This window comes from Hemiscyllium ocellatum, chromosome 6 (genome assembly GCF_020745735.1).
Source record: "Hemiscyllium ocellatum isolate sHemOce1 chromosome 6, sHemOce1.pat.X.cur, whole genome shotgun sequence".
In the NCBI taxonomy this organism is placed as follows: Eukaryota; Metazoa; Chordata; class Chondrichthyes; order Orectolobiformes; family Hemiscylliidae; genus Hemiscyllium; species Hemiscyllium ocellatum.
The window spans coordinates 17,898,579-17,924,231 of NC_083406.1; the positions used below are offsets into that span (position 1 = coordinate 17,898,579).

A 25,653-nucleotide genomic window follows, 5' to 3' on the forward strand; every position below is an offset into this window, starting at 1 on the left:
GCTTACAAACATTCGATTCAAATCAACAATAACAATAATTGATTTAGTGTAAAAGTCAACCCTTGAATCTTGGTCAAATATTATTCATTTTTCATGTATCTCATGTCTAGGTTGAGCCTTGATTTATAAGCAGAAATACCTCAACTCTTTGTAGCCAACACCTAAAAGTAAAGTCACTGGTGGTACTTTAACCTGAGTGTCACTGCATCTCAGGTGAGGGGAGAGATTGAGAAGGAGATGCCTTCATGGTAACATCAACTGGTGTGTAAATTGAACAAACACTGTTGGCATCACTCTCTATTGCAAACCAGCCATCCAGCCAACTGATCTAACCTACTACTAGGAGAAAGTGAGGACTGCAGATGCTGGAGATCAGAGTCGAGAGTGTGGTGCTGGAAAAGCACAGCAGGTCAGGCAGCATCCAAGAAGCAGGAGAATTGACATTTTGGGCAAAAGCAGTCCAGCCTGCTCTGATGCAAATCTAAATATCATAAATATCATAGAATAACATCATTGAAGGTGAATGTTCGCCTCCTTGTATTTGCACATGTACTTTTGACTTCCTTAGCACTACTTCTGGGGAGCAGTTTGTAGAAACTGTCAACCTATTGGTGATGGGAGACACTGGATTTTAACTCCACCAAAATGTTATTCACGTAAAAGTTGACTCCCAACTTTTTAAGTCAAGATTTTGTCCTAGAAGCTCAACATTAATATGAGTTTTTATGATAATTGTACATTGATAAACAGGAGGTGGCTTTCAAACCGTTCCACTGGGGCAGTTGCAGTGGAAATACATTATGAAAATTTAGAACGCTATGCAAGGTTTTTCAACCTTTGAGTGTTTAGAAATTGTACAACTGAATTTCCAAGTTGTGCTGCTAGAGAGGAGGTGTCCTAATTGCAGAGAAAATGCAAAGACAGGGAATTATTCTTACCAGATTGCAGTATCCAGTTAATGCTTGAAGCTCAGGCAGTTAGTAGTATTGTTCAGGATTTTACATTCAGCAGTAAAACAATAGTATTTATGGGTGCCTTTGAAGAAAGATCTAATGATCTCTGTGGTATGGATCCCCTCTTCCATGGTGTCTAAACAATGATATCTATGAATAAACAATGATATCTATGAATAAACAATGTAGGTAGTCACCCACATTGAGGCATTCACACAGACAGAAAACCAGGATGTTAAAAACACTCAATAGCTTTCACTTTTCATTTAGAATTTTAGATAGTAAAATAAGTAGTTATGTATAGATTAAAATAGAATCTAAAGATAAACAGACTTTTACAAATTTTTAAATGTGACTTTTGTTATCATAATGAAAATAGTTTGCATTGATAAGTCTAAAAAAAAAGATTTTGGAGCCAATTGAAGTGTTTAGAAGTAGTTATGAAGTTAGTACACTGCTTAAAAATCCATTTACATCACAGTCAATAAGGTGTAACTTTATCAAGGGTTGTTATAGAGAGACTAACAATGTAATGAGGAGAGACTTCTGTCAATTGATTTCTCACTAATTGTCATACGGAGTTACCTTGACAATGGACCCTCTGGAAAAGTGTGAAAACACTGACAATAATGTCCATGTTTCCCCACCACTCTGCACATGTACAGCCTCCTACTGTCAATTTCAGGGGAGTAACGACAGTGGGTGCTGATGGTTTTGTTGTCAGCACCACAGGCAAAGCCCAGGCACGAAAAATTCCAAAAAGTGGGAATTCGTAATATGATTGATATGGATGAAAACACACAGGCAAAAAAAAGGAAAAGTGATGAGCAATTACATTTCACAATAAGTTGCAGCATGTATGCCCCAGAGTGTATCAAGATAATAATCCATTAGAAGAGCTGAGATTATGTCATAAACCAAAAGATAAAGGCTAGAACACCTTATCACAACCACAAGAGACTGAAATTTTGCACTACTTTCTATTAGAAATGTCTTGAATGTTGACAGGTGGACAATGATAGATGGCTGACTTTCATCATATGATTTGAAAAGGCAAGCAATTGGGGATTTATTGCACTGACTGATGTAAAAGGAATAAAATAACATTGTCCTGTACTCTATCAATTGCATCTAGACCTACAAACAATCTTAATATTCAAGCCATGTCCTTCAGTATTGATTTTCCTGAATTAAATTTGGCAACCTGGTGAACTCATTTACTTTAGTTTCTTATTCCTTGCACTTCAGAGATCAGTTCAAACGTCCCAAGCATGACCGGAGTTCTCACTAAAGTAGTGGTTCAAGGCTGCCTTTCAAACAAACCAAGTCTATTTGAATAATCTACATTAATGATTATTTCTATCACTTGCACAGTAATGGCACATACTTGTCAAGTGAGAAAATCCAATTAGATGCATCAGTGTTATTTTTTTAAATGGGATAATTGGTGCATTAATTCCAATCTCTCAGAATCCAAAAGGTTGTTGCTATTAAATCTAACAGGGAATTTAGGAAGATACATATTCACCCAGAAAGCAAGGATCACAAGGAATGATTGAGGGGAATAGATAGAACAGTCGTCAAGAGGAGAAAAGAATAGTGGGATAAGGTGAGGGTGAAATAAAGAGGGGTGGAGGTAGGCTTATGTGGAGCATTGACACCAGCATCAACTAGCTGGGCTGAAATGGTCTCTTTCTGAGCTGTACATCTTAAGCAAACTTTATGAATAGGTTTCTGAGCTAAACAATTGTCCCAAATGTGTGTGTTTTTGTTTGTTTCAGGTGACGATGAAGATCACAGCCATGTCACCATCAGGTTTCTGGCAAAGTAGACGGAATCGTTATGACCTGTTAGTGACATCACTTGGTGTAATATGGGTTGTGTTACACTTTGCTTTACTTGTAAGTAATCCATCAATTCAATCATTCCACGATATGGTGTCAGTTTCAACGGGCAGTGTTTCTTACTGAATGATATCAGAGCTAGGTGGATATTGAAAATAACCTGTCCTTTACAGATTCCGACATCCATCACTGAAAGAGTCATGGGAATTTGCACTGCCAATGTTTTTAAACATAGCTTCAATCTAGGCAGTAATGGTACCACTGTGTCATTAAGTTCCTTGCTAAACATAGAATTATCCAGTAGAAAAACAGACGATTTGGCCCAACAGGTGCATGCCGTGGTTAATGATCCACATGACCTTCTTCCCAATCAACCGGTCCACCCCTCTCACCCACTCCAACCTCTCACCCTCAGAACATGCAGCCCTCCACTCCCTCCGCTCCAATCCCAACCTCACCATAAAACCGGCAGACAAGGGAGGCGCGGTAGTAGTTTGGCGCACCGACTTTTATACCGCTGAGGCCAAACGCCAGCTCGCGGACGCCTCCTCTTATCGCCCCCTCGACCACGACCCCACCTCCCACCACCAAACCATCATCTCCCAGACCATCCATAACCTCATCACCTCAGGGGATCTCCCATCCACCGCCTCCAACCTCATAGTCCCACAACCCCGCACCGCCCTTTTCTACCTCCTGCCCAAAATCCACAAACCTGACTGCCCCAGCCGACCCATTGTCTCAGCCTGCTCCTGCCCCACCGAACTCATCTCCGCGTACCTCGACACAGTTCTGTCCCCTTTAGTCCAAGAACTCCACACCTACGTTCGGGACACCACCCACGCCCTCCACCTCCTCCAGGATTTTCGCTTCCCCGGTCCCTAACGCCTTATTTTCACGATGGACATCCAGTCCCTGTACACCTCCATCCATCACGAAGGACTCAAAGCCCTCCGCTTCTTCCTTTCCCGCCGCACCAACCAGTACCCTTCCACTGACACCCTCCTTCGACTGACTGAACTGGTCCTCACCCTGAATAACTTCTCTTTTCAATCCTCCCACTTCCTCCAAACTAAAGGAGTTGCCATGGGCACCCGTATGGGCCCCAGCTATGCCTGTCTCTTCGTAGGATATGTGGAACAGTCCATCTTCCGCAACTACACTGGCACCACCCCCCACCTTTTCCTCCGCTACATCGATGACTGTATCGGCGCTGCCTCGTGCTCCCACGAGGAGGTTGAACAGTTCATCAACTTTACTAATGCCTTCCATCCCGACCTCAAATTCACCTGGACTGTCTCAGACTCCTCCCTCCCCTTCCTAGACCTTTCCATTTCTATCTCGGGCGACCGACTCAACACAGACATCTACTATAAACCGACTGACTCCCACAGCTACCTGGACTACACCTCCTCCCACCCTGCCCCCTGTAAAAACTCCATCCCATATTCCCAATTCCTTCGTCTCCGCCGCATCTGCTCCCAGGAGGACCAGTTCCAACACCGCACAGCCCAGATGGCCTCCTTCTTCAAGGACCGCAGATTCCCCCCAGACGTGATCGACGATGCCCTCCACCGTATCTCCTCCACTTCCCGCTCCTCCGCCCTTGAGCCCCGCTCCTCCAACCGCCACCAAGACAGAACCCCACTGGTTCTCACCTACCACCCCACCAACCTCCGTATACAACGTATCATCCGCCGTCATTTCCGCCATCTCCAAACGGACCCCACCACCAGGGATATATTTCCCTCCCCTCCCCTATCAGCGTTCTGCAAAGACCACTCCCTTCGTGACTCCCTCGTCAGGTCCACGCCCCCCACCAACCCAACCTCCACTCCCGGCACCTTCCCCTGCAACCGCAGGAAATGTAAAACTTGCGCCCACACCTCCTCCCTCACTTCCCTCCAAGGCCCCAAGGGATCCTTCCATATCCACCACAAGTTCACCTGTACCTCCACACACATCATCTATTGCATCCACTGCACCCGATGTGGCCTCCTCTACATTGGGGAGACGGGCCGCTTACTTGCGGAACGCTTCAGAGAACACCTCAGGGACGCCCGGACCAACCAACCCAACCACCCCGTGGCTCAACACTTTAACTCTCCCTCCCACTCCACCGAGGACATGCAGGTCCTTGGACTCCTCCACCGGCAGAACATAACAACACGACGGCTGGAGGAGGAGCGCCTCATCTTCCGCCTCGGAACCCTCCAACCACAAGGAATGAACTCAGATTTCTCCAGTTTCCTCATTTCCCCTCCCCCCACCTTGTCTCAGTCGGTTCCCTCAACTCAGCACCGCCCTCCTAACCTGCAATCTTCTTCCTGACCTCTCCGCCCCCACCCCACTCCGTCCTATCACCTTCACCTTGACTTCCTTCCACCTATCACATCTCCATCGCCCCTCCCCCAAGTCCCTCCTCCCTACCTTTTATCTTAGCCTGCTTGGCACACTCTCCTCATTCCTGATGAAGGGCTTATGCCCAAAACGTCGAATTTCCTGTTCCTGCTGCCTAACCTGCTGTGCTTTAACCAGCAACACATTTTCAGACTCTTCCCAATCCATCAACATAGCCTTCTCTTCCATTTTCCCCTTATTTGTGTCTTGTTTAATCTTAAATATACCCTCTGATTCAGCACCCTCACTCCCTGTGATTGTGAGTTCCAAGCTCTCACCACTCTCTGGGTAAAGATAATTCTCCTGGATTTCATATTAGATATATTACAGATTGTCTCATATTTATGGCCCTGTAATTCTGATCCCCCCCACAGGTGGAAGTATCTCCATTTTCTCCATCAAATCCCACCATAATTAGGTCATTCCTCCTTTCTAGAGCCGATTTGCATTTCGGAATTAGCTCACATGTCACTCTTGTAAGTCTAATTTTTTTGATACCTTCTCAAGTCCCTATGTGGAGACTAGACTGAGTGCAGTATTCAACCTCTGGTCTAATCGCAATCCTATGTGAAGCAAAGCAATGTCTTTTGATGAGATGTGAAACCAACATCCCATCATCCCCCTCAGATGGACATAAAAGATCCTATTGCCACTACTTTGAAGACTAGCAGGGTGGTTACACCTGATGTCCCATCTAATATTTATTGTCCCATCAGTCTTGTAACAACAGACTGCATGATCATTATCACATTGCAATTTGTGGAGCTTGCTAATCATGAATTGGCTGCCACATTTTCTACATTATAACAGTGACTACACTTCACAAGTATGTCATTGGCTGTAAAGACCTTCGAGATATCCAGCGTTCATGAAAAAAAAGTGTTAAATAAATGCAAAGCTTTTTTTTTAAACACGGCATCTTGACTTTTCAATTCTTTCCCTGGAAATAAAAAGATATAAGAAGTGAGAGCAAGTATAGCTCATTCAGCTCATCAATCCTGCTCCACCATTTGATAAAATTTCAGCTGACCTGTACACTGACCTGCTTATCACCATATTTCTTGATTCCCTTGTCTATTAAAAATCTGTCAAACCCAGTCTTGAATATATTCAATGACTTAGCCTGCGCAGTTCAATAGAAGAGAATTCCAAAGACTAACAGTCTGAGAGAAACAATTCCATCTTAAATGGGAAGCTCCTTGCAGCTAAACAGTGCCTCATAACTCTAGATTCCCCAATAAGAGGAAACATCTTCTCAGCATCCATCCTGTCAAGGACCCTCAGAGCCTTAGCTTTCTCATTAAAATTACCTCTTATTCTGAACGTCACTGAACAGATTTAAGCTGCCTTATCTTTCCTCAAAACTTTTCAAAATGGCAACAGTGGAAACGCTGTTTACCATATTTTACTGTTTTTTGCACAGGACAATAAAAAAATCATTCAAATCATTCATTCACCAAGTGAGTATTTTCTGAATTATTTCTGCTACAAATAAGTAAGGAGACCAAATCTGTAGACAATATTCTTGGTGCACTGTACAGTTGTAGCAAGACATTGTCACTTCTATTCTCTGTCTGTCTGAAAATGAAGATCAATATTCTTCATTATTCACTGTACAAAGGAAACTCGATTATCTGAATGAGATGGGTGCGCACTATTTCATTCTTATAATTGATTATTCAGTTAATTGATTGAACGCCTTGCCTCTGGGGTCAGAGTTTTCAGAAGTTTCTTTTTACCTCACACTGCCTGCCTTGCTCCCTCTCTGTCTGAGTTTCAGAGCAGACACGCACGTGTGTGTAAGGGACCTGCAGCATTCCTGAAGCCCCCTCACCCCCCACGTCCCAAACAGTCCAATGGGATTGACACAGCGAGCACTAAGTCTGCTCCCTGTGCAGGAGACTCGGCAACAGCACACCGTGCACAAACCCCTGCTCCCCCCCTCCCACTGTCCACATCCCCCCTTCCGCCCATATCCCCACCCTAACCCCCTGTCCACCATCCCCCCAACCCTAGCCCCCATCTGCCACTCCCGCCCTTCATCTCCCCAAGCCCAACCAACCCCAGCCCCCCTGCTCCCCCCATTCAACCCCCTCAAGGGCAGCTGGATTGGACACCAACAGTAAGACTGCTGCTGCTTTGCGAGTTGAGTGAGTCTCAAAACAGAGCACGCACACACAAAACTTTTTACTGCAATGTTTTGACAAGTTCCACCTTTGCCCTGTACAAGAGCACTCTCGGGAACATCTCTGGGACATCCGCACCAATCAACCACACCGCCCTGTGGCCCAACATTTCAACTCCCCCTCCCACTCTGCCGAGGACATGGAGGTCCTGGGCCTCCTTCACCGCTGCTCCCTCACCATCCGACGCCTGGAGGAAGAACATCTCATCTTCCGCCTCGGAACACTTCAACCCCAGGGCATCAATGTGGACTTCAACAGTTTTCTCATTTCCCCTTCCCCCACCTCACCCTAGTTCCAAACTTCCGGCTCAGCACTATCCCTATGACTTCTCCTACCTGTCTAACTTCCTTTCCACCTATCCACTCCACCCTCCCCCACCCCTATTGTACTCTATGCTACTTTCTCCCCACTCCCACCCTCCTCTCACTTATCTCTCCACCCTTCAGGGTCTGTGCCTCTATTCTTGATGAAGGGCTTTTACCCAAAACGTCGATTTTACTGCTCCTCGGATGCTGCCTGAACTGCTGTGCTTTTCCAGCACCACTCTAATCTAGACCCTGTACAATAGAATGTTGGAGAGATTATCTGGGAAAGTGTTCAGGGTGCACCCCATGTAGAACTCCAGGGAAAGTGTAGTGAGAGTGAGAGACAATCATTTGGAGACAGTGCCTGGGTTCCTATCAATGTCCAGGACTGTTCTTGGCAGCATTTAAGTAAGCCAGGTTCACTTTTAATCATTGTAAACAAATGACAGTGTTGAAACACTTTGATATAATGTTGCTATGGGGACCTTGAGATCTTCAAATAATCCGAAATTCGGATAGTTGATATTCAGATAAGCGAAGCTCCTCTGTATATGCACGTGAGGATTTTGTGATTCATGTACAAGGAATGAACACAGGGCTTTGTTTGTTTTGTCTACAGCTTTAAAAGCTTGTAGTTATTGACAGGTATGTCCTACTTCTTGTAGAAACATGGATTGTAGGAGTAGGCCACCTGAACCCTCAAGCTGACTTTGTTATTCAGTCTGATCATTGAGCTCAATACCTTAATCCTCCCATATCCTTTCATCCCTTTTGTTATAAGAACTTGAAAATATACAGATGTTTGGCCATAACCACTCTGGTAGAGAATTCCACAGGCTCCCAGTGAAGAAATTTCCCTCCAACTCCGTCCTAAAAAAAAGTTACTCCTTATTCTTAAACTGACCACTGTTCTGAACTCCCCCACACCATTGGGGACATACTCCCTACATCTAACCCGTCTGTCATTTGAGAGAGTTTTATATGTATTTTTCAATGAGACCCTCACCAAAACCCCCCCAATTCTTCTAAACTCCACTATGTACAATTCTAACTGACTCAATCTCTGCTCACACATCAGTCCTGCCATCCCAAGAATCAATTTCAGAAACCTCCCCTGCACTCCCTCGACAACAAGAACATTTTTTTCCTCAGATAAAGAGACCAAAACCACATACAATATTTGAGGTGTGGCCTCACCATACCCTGTACAACTGCAGCAAGACATCCTTGTTCCTGTACTTGAAACCTCTCAATGGAGGCTAAGATGCTTGCTTTTGAGACACTCCAGTCTTGATGAACATTCCCCATTTTCAATTTACAGCCAAATAATAATCTGCCTTGCTACTTTTGATACCAAGTGGATAACCTCACATTTATCCACATTATTCTGCATCTGCCATGCACTTGCCTAATCACTCAGCCTGTCCAAATCACACTGCAACATCTCTGCATCCACGTCAGCTCACCCTTCCATCCAAGCTTTGTGCGTCCTGAAAGTTGAGGTATAACATTTAGTTTCCTCATCTAAAATCATTAAACATTGTGAATAGCTGGCATCTAGTACCAATCCCCACTAGAGACTGCCTGACATTTAGAAACAGATCCCTCTATTCCTCCTCTGAATGTTCCCCACCACCATAGTTAACAGGGCCCTCAACCATGTCTGACCCATCTCTTGCGATTTGGCCCTCACTCCCTCTCTTCCATCCAACATCAACATCCACCTGGTCCTCAATTAATATCCCATGAGCATTCCTATCCAGATGATCATGAGCCACCCCTTCCACCACTGCCAGCAGGATGCTACTACCTGACACATATTCCCCTCCCCTCCCTTGTCAGACTTCCACAGGGATTGTACTCCGGGACACCTTGGTCCATCCTTGTCCACTCCGAACAGCTCCACACCCCCATGGCATTTTCCCATGCAATTGCAGAGGGTGTAACACTTGCCCATTTATACTCCACTCAAAATTGAATCCTCTATGATTATTGCATTTAAACACTGTGTTCCTGCCATTGCAGCAGCACCAACCATGGTGCCATAAATTTGGCTGTTGCTGCTTTCCCCTCCGAGGCCATCCCCTCAGAGGAATGGCCTCAGTTGATTCCTGCACAACCTGCCTAGTCCTCTTACTCGAGGTAAAAACAATGACTGCAGATGCTGGAAACCAGATTCTGAATTGGAGGTGCAGGAAAAAGTACAGCAGTTCAGGCAGCATCAGAGTAGCAGTAAAATCAACATTTTGGGCAAAAGCCCTTCATCAGGAATACACGCAGAGAGCTTGAAGGGTAGAGATAAATGGGAGGAGGGGAAGAAATTAGCAATTAGCATAGAGTACAATAGGTGATTGGGGGAGGGGATGAAGGTGATAGGTTGGAGTGGGTGGGTGGAAGAGAGGATGGAGTGGATAAGTGGAAAGGAAGCTAGACAGGTAGGACAAGTCATGGGGACCGTACCAAGCTGGAAGTTTGGAACTGGGGTGAGGTGGGGGAAGGGGAAATGAGGAAACTGTTGAAGTCCACATTGATGCCCTGGGGTTGAAGTGTTCCAAGGTGGAAGATGAGGCGTTTGGTGGTGAGGGAGTGGCAGTGAATTCTTAACCTGCTGTTTATTCCAATGTGTGGAACCCAGTGCGTAATTATTTCCTTCTCCCTGTGAAATGAAAACAATAGGCCAACCACTGATGTTCATTTTGCCAATGAGAAATTTCACAGGAAATTCAGTTAATTGTCACTCTATTTAGGAAATGATTACTTCATGCAGAGAATGTGCATAAAGACAACGCTAAGTATACAGAAAGTGTCAATATACCTCAGATGTAGAACCAGAATTCAAATCAGAAACACAAGTCAGCTTGCTCCTCCTTCCATCATAGCTCCAAATTGTACGTATGTGCCACCTTCCTCAAATGAGAGTTTGTTTCTCCCGATAAAAGCAAGATCCTCAGATTAGCAAACCCCCTAAACCTTTCTGCCATTCAGTTATATCATGGACTGGTCTGTATCCTAACTCTAACTACTTCCCTCTGTTCCATATCCATTAATTCCCTTACTAACAAAATTCTGTTCGTCTCAGTTTAGAAACATTCATTCAGTTCACTCTTAACCTTATCAGACTTCTAGGGGAAAGTTGCACATTGTCACAAACCTTTGTTTGAGGAAGTGCTTTCTTACACCACAACAAATGGCTGAACTCTAATGTTGGGTTTCTGCCTCTTGTCCCTTCAAGAGGGGAAATAGTTTCACACTACCTTGCCAATCACATTTTTTAGCCATCTTAAAACACATCACCCCTTAATTTTCTGTAGTCTGGAATTCTATCCTAGTCTACATAATGTGCCCTCAGTTAATTCTTTGCTATTAAGCAGAATTGAAATAAGCCCAAATACTTCACATAAGATGGGAATTGATGGTCAGTAAAAACAAAGTTAAGAGTTTAAACAGACGAAAGGTTTTCGCTAAGGTAGATGAAATAACTGCAGAGGCCAGTCCCCCAGTGAAACAACAATCCCCCAGTGAGAACCAAGTTTCAACTGAAACACATGGTTAAACTCCTGATGCACAATCAGTCCTCATTAAAGGAATGCCAGTTAACAAACCAGCTAAATAATTCAGCCAGTTCTAGAAGCAGGTTTTCATCTCCAAAAAAGAAAAGTGGAAACCAACAGTAACACACAGACTGTAGCCCAGTCAGTTCCCTAAACTGAGGAGACTCTGAATCTCCTGTTTATATCAGTCAGCCAGAGCTTTCCTGATTGCCGATCAAGGATTTCATCGTCAATGAGATCCACCTGGCCTTTGTATCAATCATTATAGTAGATGCAGTAATATTTTTTCCACTTTTGGGATAAGCATAATTAATAGTCATAAATATAAGACAGTTGCCAATAAAGAGCAAATACAAAAGAATTAAAGAGAAACTTCTTTATTCAAAAGTGTGGTGAGAATGTGAAACTAGTGACAGGGAGTGGTTGTGGTGAATAGTGTAGACACATTTAAGATGAATGCAGAAAACATGAAGGAAAAATATGTCACCTGGTCCTGACATGGAGTGAAGGAGGCTCATGTGGAATATAAATACTGCAATAGACCAGTTAGGCTGAATAGCCTGTTTCTGTGCTGATAGTGTGGAAAAGTTTGCTTCAGCTATTTGTTGTTAATTTACAGAATGAATATACATACGTGATGGGAGCCTGTGTAATTGTGTTCAGGTTCTTTTCCATTTGTGGAAAGCATGTGAGTAGTCAAGCTAAATTAGAAACGGCACATTTTGCAGAGCATTTCGTGATTGTGATGAAGTAAATGTGCAACTGCATGCCTCCATTTACCTGTGCTCTAACTCATGCTATGTATTGTGTTCCTGTTGTCATGTGCAGAGTGTATATTTGTGTAACATGCTTTACATCCATTCATGGCATTCATTTGTGTTTTTATTTGCTTTGATGTGGTTCTCGTTCCTCTCGACCACCTACAACAAGATGTCACAGTGCGACTTGATGTGTCCATCGTTCTCGATGACCAGATGGTGCAGAGATATGATCACTTCAAGGAGTTGAGCCATTCCTATCTCAGGTCCATTTCTTAGCGAAGTTTAGGTCATTACAGATTAGTAAAAGTAATGAAGTAAAATACAGTATTGGATTTAGCTATACGCTGAGGCCAATACCGATTAATGTATTCGTTGAGATGAATAATGAGGTGTTTACATAGCTAAGATTGTTGGTCATAGAACAACTACAAAATGTGTGAAGGTTCAAGTTCTGAAACCTGTTTTTTAATTAGAGGTGTTCATAAATCTATTAGTTTGGTTTCCCTGTAATTTACATTTAGTCAGTTTTGAATGCATCCAGGAGAATTTGAAACCCTTTGTTTTCTGGTTTCAGGTGACATTGAAGATGTTGTTACTGACAGTGGTTGTCAGTATGTATAAGAGCTTTTTTATTATAGTGGGAATGTTCCTGCTGCTTATCTGTTACGCTTTTGCCGGAGTTGTTTTGTTTGGAACTGTGAAATACGGAGAGAACATCAACAGGTTTGTAATTGTATTCCTGCACTGGGACCCCAAACAGTTTGATGAATGTCACTTCAGTGTGTGAACTTGCTAATTGCTTGAGAGCGTGCATGTTACATATGAAGACATTGAAGATCGTGCTCTGGGACAGATTACAAAGTAGTGTGGGGATTCCATCTTGGTACAAGCTAACAGACAATGACCACATCAAATGAGAAGGTGCCTTGGAACCTCCATAAGCCTTAACTCATCCAAAACACCACTGACTCTGTCCTAACATGCACCAAGGTCTGATTGATCATATAGATGGTTCTCTGCCTCACCAATGATGATGGAAGAGACCCAAATCTGGAAGTCCTGTCCCCAAATCCAGTCTCCACTATTTTTTGCAAGGGGAGGAATGGGGTGGATCACACATTGCATACCCATGGTTCATGGAGGCAGCCAACTTTATCAGATCTGATTGGTTTGCTGGTGCATTGTCTAAAATGTGCACCTGATAGGAGTTATTCTGAGATGTAGGGAACCCATTTAGATTTAAGGCACCATTTGTATATGGTCTTAGGAAAACTTTTGGAAAAATCAGCTGGCCTTTGGGAGAGGTAAATGGCCTTTAAGGATTGGTAAACATAGACATGAATGTGCATAAATTTTGGACAAACTAATTGGGACTATCAGGTTGTTTGGAGCTAGCAAAAGAGTTGTGAAGAGTTGTCAAGTTATTTGAAAAGAAAACTGCTGCACAAAAAAAAACAGTGCTCACTAATTCCACTCCCTTTGTTGACACATGCCTGAAACTATTGATACATCAAAATGCTGTTCAACCAGTTTCACAATGTATCATTATTGCAGTGGGATACCTGTCACTTCACTGTTGATTGACAATTGCAAACGCTTACAAACAAACATTTATGTTCATATTCCCATTTGACAATCCCTTTGAAATGTGACTATGACTACAAATATTTGTGTTCATAAGCATCTAAAGGAGGTTAAATTTTTGAAGTTTTTTTTATTAATGAGAGCTATTTCAAAGAGCCTATTCACCTAAATAAACATTTAAGAACTTAATGTTGGGATAGGTCCTGAGGTCTGCACATAGTGAACATTATATGGATTGAAATAAAAAGTTTAAGTACAAGGCAGTGATCAGAAGGTATGAGTTGGCACTAAGTTAGCATTTGAGGATATGAAGAGCCATGAGAGTTTGTAGAGGATGGCATGAAGGGTATGAGAAGTCAAAGGAATGGTAAAAGGTATGCCTTGGCAAGCCCTGGTGTTAGTGATCCACTTTCGATTTACGTGTTTAGGTTTTCTTGGAGAAAGTGAGGACTGCAGATGCTGGAGCTCAGAGTTGAGAGTGTAGAGCTGGAAAAGCACAGCAGGTCAGGCAGCATCCGAAGAGCCAGAGAAACGACATTTCAGGCATACGCCCTTCATCAGGAATGATGAAGGGCTTATGCCCGAAACGTTGATTCTCCAGGTTCTCGAATGCTGTCTGATCTACTGCGCTTTTCCAGCTTTACACTCTTTAGGTTTCCTTGGGTTGTCATTTCCTATGTTGATGTCATTTCCTGTTCCTTTTCTCAGAGAGTGGTAAATGTGTTTGTTGATAGAGTTCTCTGTTTGGCTTGTCCTAGGCTGGATGTGTTGTTCCAGTTGACGTGGTGTCCTTCCTCATCTGTATAAAAGGATGGCTAGTTGATGTTCATGTATCCTGGTGGCTAGTTTTCCACCTGTTTGTCCAATGTAGAGTTTGTTACAGTTGTTGCAAGGTATTTTGTAAATGATGCTGAAAATGTGTTGCTGGAAAAGTGCAGCAGGTCAGGCAGCATCCAAAGAGCAGGAGAATCGACGTTTTGGGCATAAGCCCTTCTTCGGGAAATGATATTAGTTTTGCTTGTTGTCTGAATAGGGTCTTTCAAGTTCATTAGCTGCTGTTTCAGTGTGTTTTTGGGTTTGTGGGCTACCATGGTGCCAAGAGGTCTGAGTAGTCTAGCAGTCATTTCCAAAGTTAAAAATCACACAACACCAGGTTATTGTCCAACAGGTTTAATTGGAAGCACACTAGCTTTCGGAGCGACACTCCTTCTTCAGGTGATTGTGGAGGGCTCGATCGTAACACAGAATTTATAGCAAACATTTGCAGTGTGATGTAACTGAAATTGTACATTGAAAAATTGATTGTCTGTTAAGCCTTTCATCTGTTAGAATACAGTGATAGTTTCACTTCTTTCATGTGTAAATCACAAAACCCTTCTTTTTAAAGTTGCATTCTCAGGTTAGCTGCTAACAATGGTGATAGCTAGACAATATGTTGAAGGTGTTGGTCCCCTGTGTTCTCTGTCTATGACCTGATGTTCAGATTGATTCTAATCTAATAAGTGAGATAACAGTGTTTTACATAAATTCCTGCAGTTTTTGAGCTCAGAGTTCTACATGAATGTATGCAGTTTCCAAGATATCTTTGATGTAGGCGAGAGTGGCTAGGGCTTCTGGACGTGTTTTGTCTGCCTGTTTGGGTTGGTTGCTGAGAAATCCACAGACTGTGTTCATTGGGTACCCATTCTTTTTGAATACTGATTTTCCTCTGCTATTCATAGTTCCTCTGTGCTGCATTGTGTGGTGGCTTGTTGAAAAGACTAGTTAGATTTCTTGGCATCATGGTAGTCAACAACCCCCAAGCACACTAAAACAGCAGCTAATTAAATTAAAAGACCCTATACAGAAAACAAGCAAAACTAATGTCATTTACAAAATACTTGCTAGAACTGTAACAAACACTGCATGGACAGACAGGCAGAAAACTAGCCATCAGGATACATGAACATCAATTAGCCACAAAAAGGCATCTCACTAGTATCCTTACAACACATCCATGCTTGGACAAGCCAAACAGAGACACACACAAGAATTACTAGAAGCTAGGCATTCCAACTGGAACTCTATCAACAAACCCATTGACTTGGAATCCATTTACTACCATATGAAAAAAGAACAGGAAATGACATCACCACAGGAAATGATAGCGCCAACCCAAGGAACCTAAGCACCTAAATAGAAAGCGGGTAACTCAGACCAATGCTTCACTGATGATGTTACCCAGTATGGTAACGAAACATCTGAAAACAAACTTTACAGCTCAGCGAGCAAACTTACAACCAGAACCTCAACCTGAGCTACAAATCTTCTCAAAACTTGCTGATACTCCTTCAAGCCTATCTTTTTAACCAAACTTTTGGTCACTTCCCCTAATATTTCCTTATATGTGGCTGGGTGTTTGATAATACTTCTGTGAAGCACCTTGGCATATTTTATCCATGTAAAGGTGTTAAACAAATGCTCATTGTTGACAGACTCTCGTGCTGCTTTGGGATAGAAAACAAAGGCAACAGGTTCCCCCAGCTCTCCTGTGAAGGGAATGTATGTCTCTTCTGTAGCTTGACCAGAATCTCGGAGCCAGCTGATGGCTGCCTCAGTCAAGTCAGCCATAAATATTTGTGCAATGATTTCCTCTGACTCTCAAAAAATGTGGTGAGAGCAGGTGACCGAGACTGCTGGTGCCCATGCAGTAGAACAAATATTTGCACTTCTGGATTCCTTTCCATGACTTCAGGACATCCCAGAGCACTTTACAGGCAACAGATACTTTTCTCAGTATAGCCGCTATCATGATGAAGAGAACTTAACATCCAATCGTCACTCAACAAACTGATAGAGTCACAGAGATGTACAGTCCAGAAACAGAGCCTTCGGTCCAACTCGTCCATTCCGACCAGATATTCTACATTAATCTCATCCCATTTGCCAGCATTTGGCCCATATCCCTCTAAACCCTTCCTATTCATATACCCATCCAGCTGCCTTTCAAATGTTGTAATTGTATAAGTCTCCACCACTTTCTCTGGCAGCTTATTCTATACATGCATTGCCCTTTGGTCCCTTTTAAATCTTTCTCCTTAAACCTATGCCAACGATGTGTTTGTGGCCAGATCATGTATTTTTGAGGTGTTAATTGAGTGACTAAATATATTCCAGGGTGCTGAGGAGAGCTGACATTGACATGATTGGCTGAATAGCCTCCCTTTGCATACTTTGTTATGTTTAAGGACTACCTCTCATTGAAAAGAAAATCATTGTTCTGCATATGTAATAAAGAAGAACGGCAATTAAGGTTGGGTAGTGGGGCTGTTTTCATCACTTTACCAGTTTAGTTTTGCTAAGGCAGCCTGGTAGTTTATTCATTGGATCACTGTTTTGATTACCATAAGAATTCATCCTTTTCTTTCACCCGCAGACATGCAAATTTCTCCTCTGCTGGGAAAGCCATCACAGTTTTATTCCGCATTGTTACAGGGGAAGACTGGAATAAGATTATGCATGACTGCATGGTAAGTACAGGCCCATTCTGCCATTGGACCAACAGCACTATCGTTATCCACAACCAAGCTCTGGCCTTTGAGACTTTATAGGGCAGTGTACCAGAACAGTATCAGTGCCCAAAATGGATCAATTCTGGGGACAGTTGCATAGTTGAGGCTTGTACTCCGAGATTAAGGGGTGACTGAATTAAGAAATTTAAAATGATTCAAGGAGTTGATAGTTTCTCTCTAGCTATGCTGCTGCCTTTGGAGGAGTGAGGTTCCCAGGAAAGTAAGGAGGAGTCCGGAACAAGGCACAAAGCCTTAATATTAGAGCCAGACCATTCAGAGGCAATGTTAGAAAGCACTGCTTTTCGATTTTGGCATCTCAGGGAATCTTTGGGATATGGAGAACAAGTGGGCAGGTGGATTTAGAATGTAGAATACATCGGCTGCTGATCAGCCATGATTGTCTTGACTGGTGGAGCAATCTCAAAAAGCTGGGTGTACCTAACTCTGACTTTGTAAAGGGCTGTGGAAATCTGGAACTCTGTCTTCCCAAGAAAACTGGGGAGTCAAGTGAATACTTCAAAACTGACATTGATTTCTTTTCAGAAACAAAGACAGAATTGCTGGAAAAGCTCAGCAGGTCTGGCAGTATCTGTGAAGAGAAATCAGAGTCAACATTTTGGGTCCAGTGACCCTTCCTCAATTTCTGTTTTTGCTTCTGAACTAAAGCATCCGCAGTTCTTGTGGTTTTTTATTTGACACTGATTTTTGTTGGGTGAAGATGCTACAGATAACAGGTTGAAGACTCATAAAAGGAGGTGAGACGTGGGACAGCTGTCATCCATTTGATGGCTGAACAGGTTTGAGGGGATAAATTACCTCAGTCTGATCTGACAGTTTCCCATTGGGTAAACTGCCTCTGGCTTAAGTGCTCCAATCTGTAGCTTTACCCCTCCTGGACATCCATCAAGGTTCCATCAAGGATAAAGAGCTAACCTCACTAACTGAGAGACAAAATGTGACACTTGTCCCCCAGCTGTTGCTAGTTATGATTGAACATACTCTTAGAGGTTTCTTCACATGGCTTCCACCTCCAATTTGTTTTTATAACTAAGAAACAAAACTGTTGTAAAAAGATGGGGGAAAACTGCACACTTTTTCTAATGTCGCCTGTGGTTTTCTCCCCCAGTTTTGCTCAAAACACCATATGAGATAAATTTGCAATTCCTGAAAGCTCCAGGGCATCCTGGAGATTTGGCAACTCTCAAAAGAGCTCGGTTCCCATCAGATTATCAGTTTTTTCAGGAATTCATTCCCAAGGTATGGGTATCGCTGCCCAGGTTGCCATTTATTACCCGTCTCTAATGGCCTTTGAATTAATTGGCTTGCTGGACCATTTCAGAGTACAGTTAAGAGTCAACCAGGTTACCATGGGACTGGTGTTACATACAGGACAGGCCCAACAAGGACGTCAGCTTTTCTCCCCTAAAAGACATTTTAAATAATTATGGTCACCATTTGTGCTTGCTTTTTATTCTGGATTGATTCAGTTAATTAACTGAATGCATGCCCATTTTCCAGTGGTTGCATTGGGATTTGAACTCATGTCTTTATATCATTAGTGTCTCTGTATCTGTTTTGCAGGTTCAGCCACCTTTCTGTACTCCTGACGATGAGAATTACTGGGAGACAGATTGTGGAAACTACGCTGGAGCTCTGATGTATTTCTGTTCCTTTTATGTCATCATTGCCTATATCATGTTAAATCTACTTGTTGGTAAGTAGACCAGCTTTCATCATTCAAACCAGAATGAAAATGTTTGGTAGAAGTTTAGCACCTAGAGTGGGACAAATCACAGTGATCTGAATTTGTCAAACACTTCTCTCCCTCCAGGATTTTTTTTCTTATACTATTTTTTGCTGGAGGCAGCAGTTGACAACAACATAACGTGATATCTGGGACCTCAGCAAACATTAGGATCACAGCCTTTATTTCCCTGATACCATGATGCCATGAAATGTTCTTGGCGCTGGAAAGCCAAATAATTGTGGATGGGTTGTTAATGAAAAAGATTTAATATTTCTGGTGTCGTCCCTTTATTAAATTTAAAAAGGAATTTAAGATACATTGCGATGGGGTCATTGCCTCTTTTTAACTTTTTATTGATGTGGGTATCCCTGCCAAGGCCTGAGCCACGCCATTATTGCCCATCCCAAACTGTCCTTGAGAAAATGATGTTGAACCACCTTCTTGAATTGCTACAGTTCATGTGGTACAGAACTACACGGTAGTAAAGGAGACAGTTATAGGACTTTGACCCAGCAACAGTGGAGGAATGATATAGTTGCGAGTTAGGGTGGTGCCTGGCTTGGAGGGTAACTTTACTGGTGTTTGCTGCCTAAGCCTCCCGATAGTAGAGGGTACAAGTTTGGAAGATGCTGTCAAAGGAGCCTTCTGCAACAGTGCGTCATGATAAGTCAGTTCCTTTATGGGATACGTTCCTTGTCTTCCAAAGTTAGCCCTGACAAAAGATCTTTTCTTGTAATATATCGGAAAATGACTCTTTTATCATTTCTTTCCACCAGCTATCATTGTAGAAAATTTTTCATTGTTTTATTCAACTGAAGAGGATCAACTGCTGAGCTACAATGATCTTCGACATTTCCAAATAATTTGGAATATGGTAGATGACAAAAGAGAGGTGCGTAACCTCTGAAATTAATTATCCTGGGCATTGTCTAGTTTTGAATGTGAGAATCATTTGATATCCTCCTCTTGCTCCTCAATCAACTCAAGAGGTTTTCATCTGATTCAAAGCTCCAGATGGGCATTAGGAATGATTGGTATGGCCTGGCCAGCATTTATTTCTGATGACTTTTCATGTTATTGCAGAGTCCAGACACAGCTGTCAACATTGACTATCAAGTGTTTAGGGACCATTCACTTGAACAGCACATTTACAACAGATGAATAGTAATGCCGTAGCTGAACATGGGAGCATGGGTTCAGAGTCCAACACTTTTCCCTGCACACATGTTAAGTCATTCTCCTCCCCTGTGTTTGATTCCCACTGTGAATCCTCAAAACCCACCTTCCTCACTGACCTTGCCTCTGCCCAACTCTCAAACTATTCAGAGTTCTTGAATGTCTCCCCCCACCCCATTGACCAATCTCAAATTTAAAATGAACCTTCTGTTTGCAGAAGAGAGCTCCAAACTTGCACCACTCTTTGTGCGTCATGGTGTTTCCTAAATTCACTGCCAAAACGTCTGGCTTGATAGACCATGTCTCTCAGTCTAACCAGCAGAAATAGTTTCTCTGTATTCTAACTTATCCATTAATATCTTGAAAATGTTAATGCAATCACCCTGCTAAATTCTAAATGTCAGTGAATATCACCCTACTTTGTAATCTCGTCATAATTTAAACTGGAGAGGAACTGTCTGTGTTTCTGCTGTGGATGGAGCCCGATTAAAGTGCACTGAATTTAATACCTGAATTCTATCGAGGCAGACTCCATGTTTCCTTGGATTTCCAATTGTGCTATAATTTGGAATGCCGATTAGAATTCACAGGATTAAGTATTTTACACGGACTTTGCACTGACCTGCCTGCCCCCTCAAACCGCAGGCAAGAGCCAAATGGGTGGAGGGGGTGGGGGAGGAATCAATCGCAAGGCAACTTAATTCAGTGATGATGATATAAACTATAATGGTTGAAGTTTAGAAGATGTCATACTGGAGAACTCAAATTAAGTCACTGCCATTAATTCATGCCACTGTCTTTAAAAAAAAAAGTTTAGAATCTCTGCTAGTACCACTTCTTTATATTCTAATCTTAATAATATAGAGTAGGTTCCAGTACCTGCAGGGGATACATTCCAAGACCTATCTTGGAAGCCCAAAACTGTGGATAGGAATGAACCCATTCATTTCAATGGGAAACTTATTTTCCCAGCAGCCCCTTGGTCCCTGGTTCCAGAAGATTCCCTGTAATATGTTCAGGCCGCGGTATACCACGGGTAGCTAAAACCGTGGAAAACAATTCTGTAGATACGGGAGTCACCCTGTACATCAGCCATCATGGAGGATAGCGAATGTGGTCCCATTGTTCAAGAAAGGGAGTAGGGATAGCCCTAGTAACTATAGGCCAGTGAGTCTGACTTCAGTGGTGGGCAAAGTCTTAGAGAGAATGGTAAGGGATAAGATTTATGAACATCTGTGTAGGAACAACGTGATCAGGGATAGCCAGCATGGTTTTGTGAAGGGCAGGTCGTGCCTCACAAACCTTATTGAGTTCTTTGAGAAGGTGACTAAGGAAGTGGATGAGGGTAAAGCAGTAGATGTTGTGTATATGGATTTTAGTAAGGCGTTCGATAAGGTTCCCCATGGTAGGCTAATGCTAAAACTTCGGAGGTATGGCATTGAGGATACATTAGAGGTTTGGATTAGGAATTGGCTGGCTGGAAGGAGACAGAGGGTAGTAGTTGATGGATTATGTTCATCTTGGAGCGCAGTTACTAGCGGTGTACCACAAGGATCTGTTTTGGGACCATTGCTTTTTGTTATCTTTATAAATGATCTAGAGGAAGGACTTGAAAGCTGGGTGAGCAAGTTTGCGGATGACACAAAAGTCGGTGGAGTTGTGGATAGTGAGGAAGGAAGTGGTAGGTTACAGCGGGATATAGATAAGTTGCAGAGCTGGGCGGAAATGTGGCAAATGGAATTCAATGTAGCTAAGTGCGAAGTCGTTCACTTTGGTAGGAATAACAAGATGATGGATTACTGGGCTAATGGTAGGCTACTTGGTAGTGTGGATGAGCAGAGGGATCTTGGTGTCTATGTACACAGATCTCTGAAAGTTGCCACCCAGGTAAATAGTGCTGTGAGGAAGGCATATGGTGTACTGGGCTTTATTGGCAGAGGAATTGAGTTCCGGAGTCCTGAGGTCATGTTGCAGTTGTATAGGACTCTGGTGAGGCCTCATCTGGAGTATTGTGTGCAGTTTTGGTCGCCATACTATAGGAAGGATGTGGAAGCTTTAGAACGAGTGCAGAGGAGGTTTACCAGGATGTTGCCTGGAATGGTAGGAAAATCTTATGAGGAAAGGCTGAGGCACTTGGGGCTGTTCTCATTGGAGAAGAGAAGGTTTAGGGGAGATCTGATAGAAGTGTATAAGATGATTAGGGGTTTAGATAGGGTAGATACTAAGAACCTTTTACCGCTAATGGAGTCAGGTGTTACTAGGGGACATAGCTTTAAATTAAGGGGTGGTAGGTATAGGACAGATGTTAGGGGTAGATTCTTCACACAGCGGGTTGTGAGTTCATGGAATGCCCTGCCTGTATCAGTGGTGAACTCTCCTTCTTTATGGTCATTTAAGCGGGCATTGGATAGGCATTTGGAAGTTATTGGGCTAGTATAGGTTAGGTAGGATTCGGTCGGCGCAACATCGAGGGCCGAAGGGCCTGTACTGCGCTGTATCCTTCTATGTTCTATGTTCTATGTTCTATGTGTACTGGATAAACTGGTTGAAAGGCACTGGAGCTTCCAAAGCCACTACAATGAGACAAGTGATTTTCATTCATCACCTCATTCCTATACACGGTAACAAGGTGCTCCCCTGTCAGTAGGTTGAATTCTCACCACTGAGTCTGAAGATTGTGGGTTCAAGTATTGAGCACTTAGAGTGTTGCATTCAATTCTGGTCACCACATGACAAGAAGGATGTTGAGGCTTTGGAGAGAGTGCAGGAGAGGTTTACCAGGATGCTGCCTGGATTAGAGGGTATGAGCTATTGAAAAGGTCAGGTTGTTTTCTCTGGAGGCTAAGGGGAGACTTGATAGAAGTCTATAAAATTATGAGATGCGTAGATAGGGTCGACAGTCAGAATCTTTTTTCCCGGCATTGAAATGTCTAATAATAGGGGACATGCATTTAAGGTGAGAGGGGGAAAAGTCCAAAGGAAATGCGAGGGGTGAGATTTTTACACAGAGAGTGATAGGAGTCTGGAACGTGCTGCCATGGGTGGAGGCAGATACAATAGGAGTGTTTAAGAGGGGCATTTAGATAAGCACATGAATATGCAAGGAATGGAGGGATATGGACCAAGGAAAGGCAGAAAGAATTAGTTCAATTTGACATCATGTTCAGCACAATGTGTGGGTCGAAGGGCCTGTTCCCGTGCTGCACTGTCCTGTGTTCCATGTCCAAAGTCTCACTGCGGAAATGTGAGCCACGCATCAAGGCTATTAATCTTAGTGAGTACCAAAGGAGTATTGCATGTCAGAGATGCCATCTTCAGATGAGATGGCATCACCCATACCCTCGGGTGGATGTAAAAGATTCTTTAATAACAGTTTAAAGAGGAGCGGGGGGTGCTCACTGATATCCTGGCTCATATTTATGTGTCAATCAACAGTGGTATGAAAACTGATCCTCTGGTCTTTTTCACACTGCTGTTTGTGGGATGTTGCTGTGCACACATTTTTGCCTGTGCTCATGAAAAACAACAGCAGCCAATCATATATGTCCATGTCTTTCTTACAGGTTTTAATGTTATCACGCAACTTCAATTTCTGTTACAAGGAGCTTTTCAATGCTGGACAAGGACTAAAAGGAGGCCACTCTGCCCATTGTGCCTGTTCAACCACACAATTGAGTCTAATTGAGTCTTAACTCTCTCCAACCTGCCTTGATTCCATGAGCACTAATGTCTTCAATGCAGCAAAAATCTTTTAGAGTAACCAGTTTGTTACTCTAAAAGATGCTGCACAAATGCTGTTGTTAGCTGAATAGACTGTGTGGGTTTTTTTTCCATTTCGTCCATTGGTGAACAGTTCTAAAAGAGGCCGAGATAACTTTTATCAAATGTTTTGTTTGTCATCAGGGAGCAATCCCAACCTCCCGTGTGAAGTTCTTACTGCGTCTGTTACGTGGGAGACTGGAGGTTGACTTGGAGAAAGACAAGCTGCTTTTCAAGCACATGTGTTATGAGATGGAGAGGCTGCACAATGGAGGAGACGTCACATTTCATGACGTGCTGAGGTATCTGAACAGTTTACCCCTCTTCCTAAGTTACAGCTTTATTACACAATGAGAATATGCAACTCGCTACCACTGGTAGTGATGGAGATGAATAATGTTGTAAAATCATTACTATTATTAAATCGTTTTCCAATGTTTTTCTTATCCCACTGCTAATTGTAAATATTAGGGAAGAAGAAAAACAGCAAACAGCAATAGACATTCATTTCAACAATGTGGAGTGACCTTCCCTAACGAGTACAGAACCAACGGAGAGACTGGAAAAGCTGGGGCTGATCTCCTTGGCAAAGAAGATTAAGGGGAGATTTAATAGAGATGTTAAAAATTGGGAAGAGTATCAGGAGAGAAGATGAGGACCATGTGGTACCTCTGGCAAGAAGCCAATAGTCAGAGGACACAGATTTCTATTAGCGGTCATTGACAATAAAGGAGAGATGAGGAGGCCATTCTTACACAGCGAGTTGTGATCTGGAATGCACTGCCTGAAAAGCTGATAGAAGTGGATTCAGTAGCAATTTGTAAAAGAGAATTGGATTTGCTGGTTAATTCAGTCAGAGAGCCAGTGCAGATATTGTGGACCAAGCTGCCACCTCCTGTGGTGAATGATCCTGGTATTTGCCATGAAGCCAAGAGACTTTAGATAGCGGAGTTCATTCTGTGAACTCATGTCTTGTTGAATTTTGTTATGCCAAAAATAGAGACCCTAAATCTTAACATATTTTCATAAGATTGTTCTTCTATCTTCCTTTTATATGACCTAGAAACAGGAGGAGACCATCCCACCTCTCCTCCCTACCTTTTATCTTAGCCTGCTTGACACACTTTCCTCATTCCTGAAAAAGAGCTCATACCCGAAACGTCGACTGTCCTGCTCCTTGGATGCTGCCTGACCTGCTGCACTTTTCCAGCAACACATTTTCAGCTGCTAATCACCTATACTCATTGGAATGTCATCCTATTTTATGCAATTTATCTTCATAATTTAATCTTTGTTAACTGTTCAATGCAAAACATTGTTTCAACCAAAAATCGAAAGAATTGCAGATGCTGAAAATCAGAAACAGTAACTGCAGAGAGGCTGGTATCCCACCACCAAATCACCCTTTATTTACTTGGGTACAGTACACTGGCTGTAGCCAGCCAGCTCGGAGTCAGTCCCCTGAACTGAGGAGATTCTAAACTGGTTAAAGAATAGTTTAGAAAGGTCACTGGACCAGAAATATTAACTCTGATTTCTCTCTAAAGATGCTGTTGAGTTTTTTTCAGCAATTTCTGCTTTTATTATTACAACCAACTAAATTTCTATCAGGCATATTGCTGTAACATTTAATTCAGTCATTTATATACATGTATAATATTAAGCTAAGAAAATTAGGGTGGAATGGTGGCTCAGTGGTTAGCACTGCAGCCTCCCAGCGCCAGGGACCCGGGTTTGATTCCAGCCTCGGGCGACTGTCTGTGTGGAGTTTGCACGTTCTCCCCATGTCTGCGTGGGTTTCCTTCCACAATCCAAGGATGTGCAGGTCAGGTGGAT

At 42.9% G+C, this 25,653-nt stretch overlaps 1 protein-coding gene across 3 annotated transcripts in view; it reads left to right on the plus strand.

Annotated features, from left to right (window-relative positions):
* Positions 1-25,653, plus strand: part of nalcn (sodium leak channel, non-selective) — a 296,823-nt gene that overhangs the window by 263,696 nt on the left and 7,474 nt on the right. For all 3 annotated transcript variants that reach the window (XM_060826499.1, XM_060826500.1, XM_060826501.1), the window contains 7 exons: positions 2,735-2,854; positions 11,859-11,927; positions 12,575-12,723; positions 17,000-17,093; positions 18,717-18,849; positions 19,659-19,774; positions 23,962-24,119. In XM_060826499.1, the coding sequence (XP_060682482.1) occupies positions 2,735-2,854; positions 11,859-11,927; positions 12,575-12,723; positions 17,000-17,093; positions 18,717-18,849; positions 19,659-19,774; positions 23,962-24,119 (839 nt within the window). The remainder of the gene's footprint in view (positions 1-2,734; positions 2,855-11,858; positions 11,928-12,574; positions 12,724-16,999; positions 17,094-18,716; positions 18,850-19,658; positions 19,775-23,961; positions 24,120-25,653) is intronic.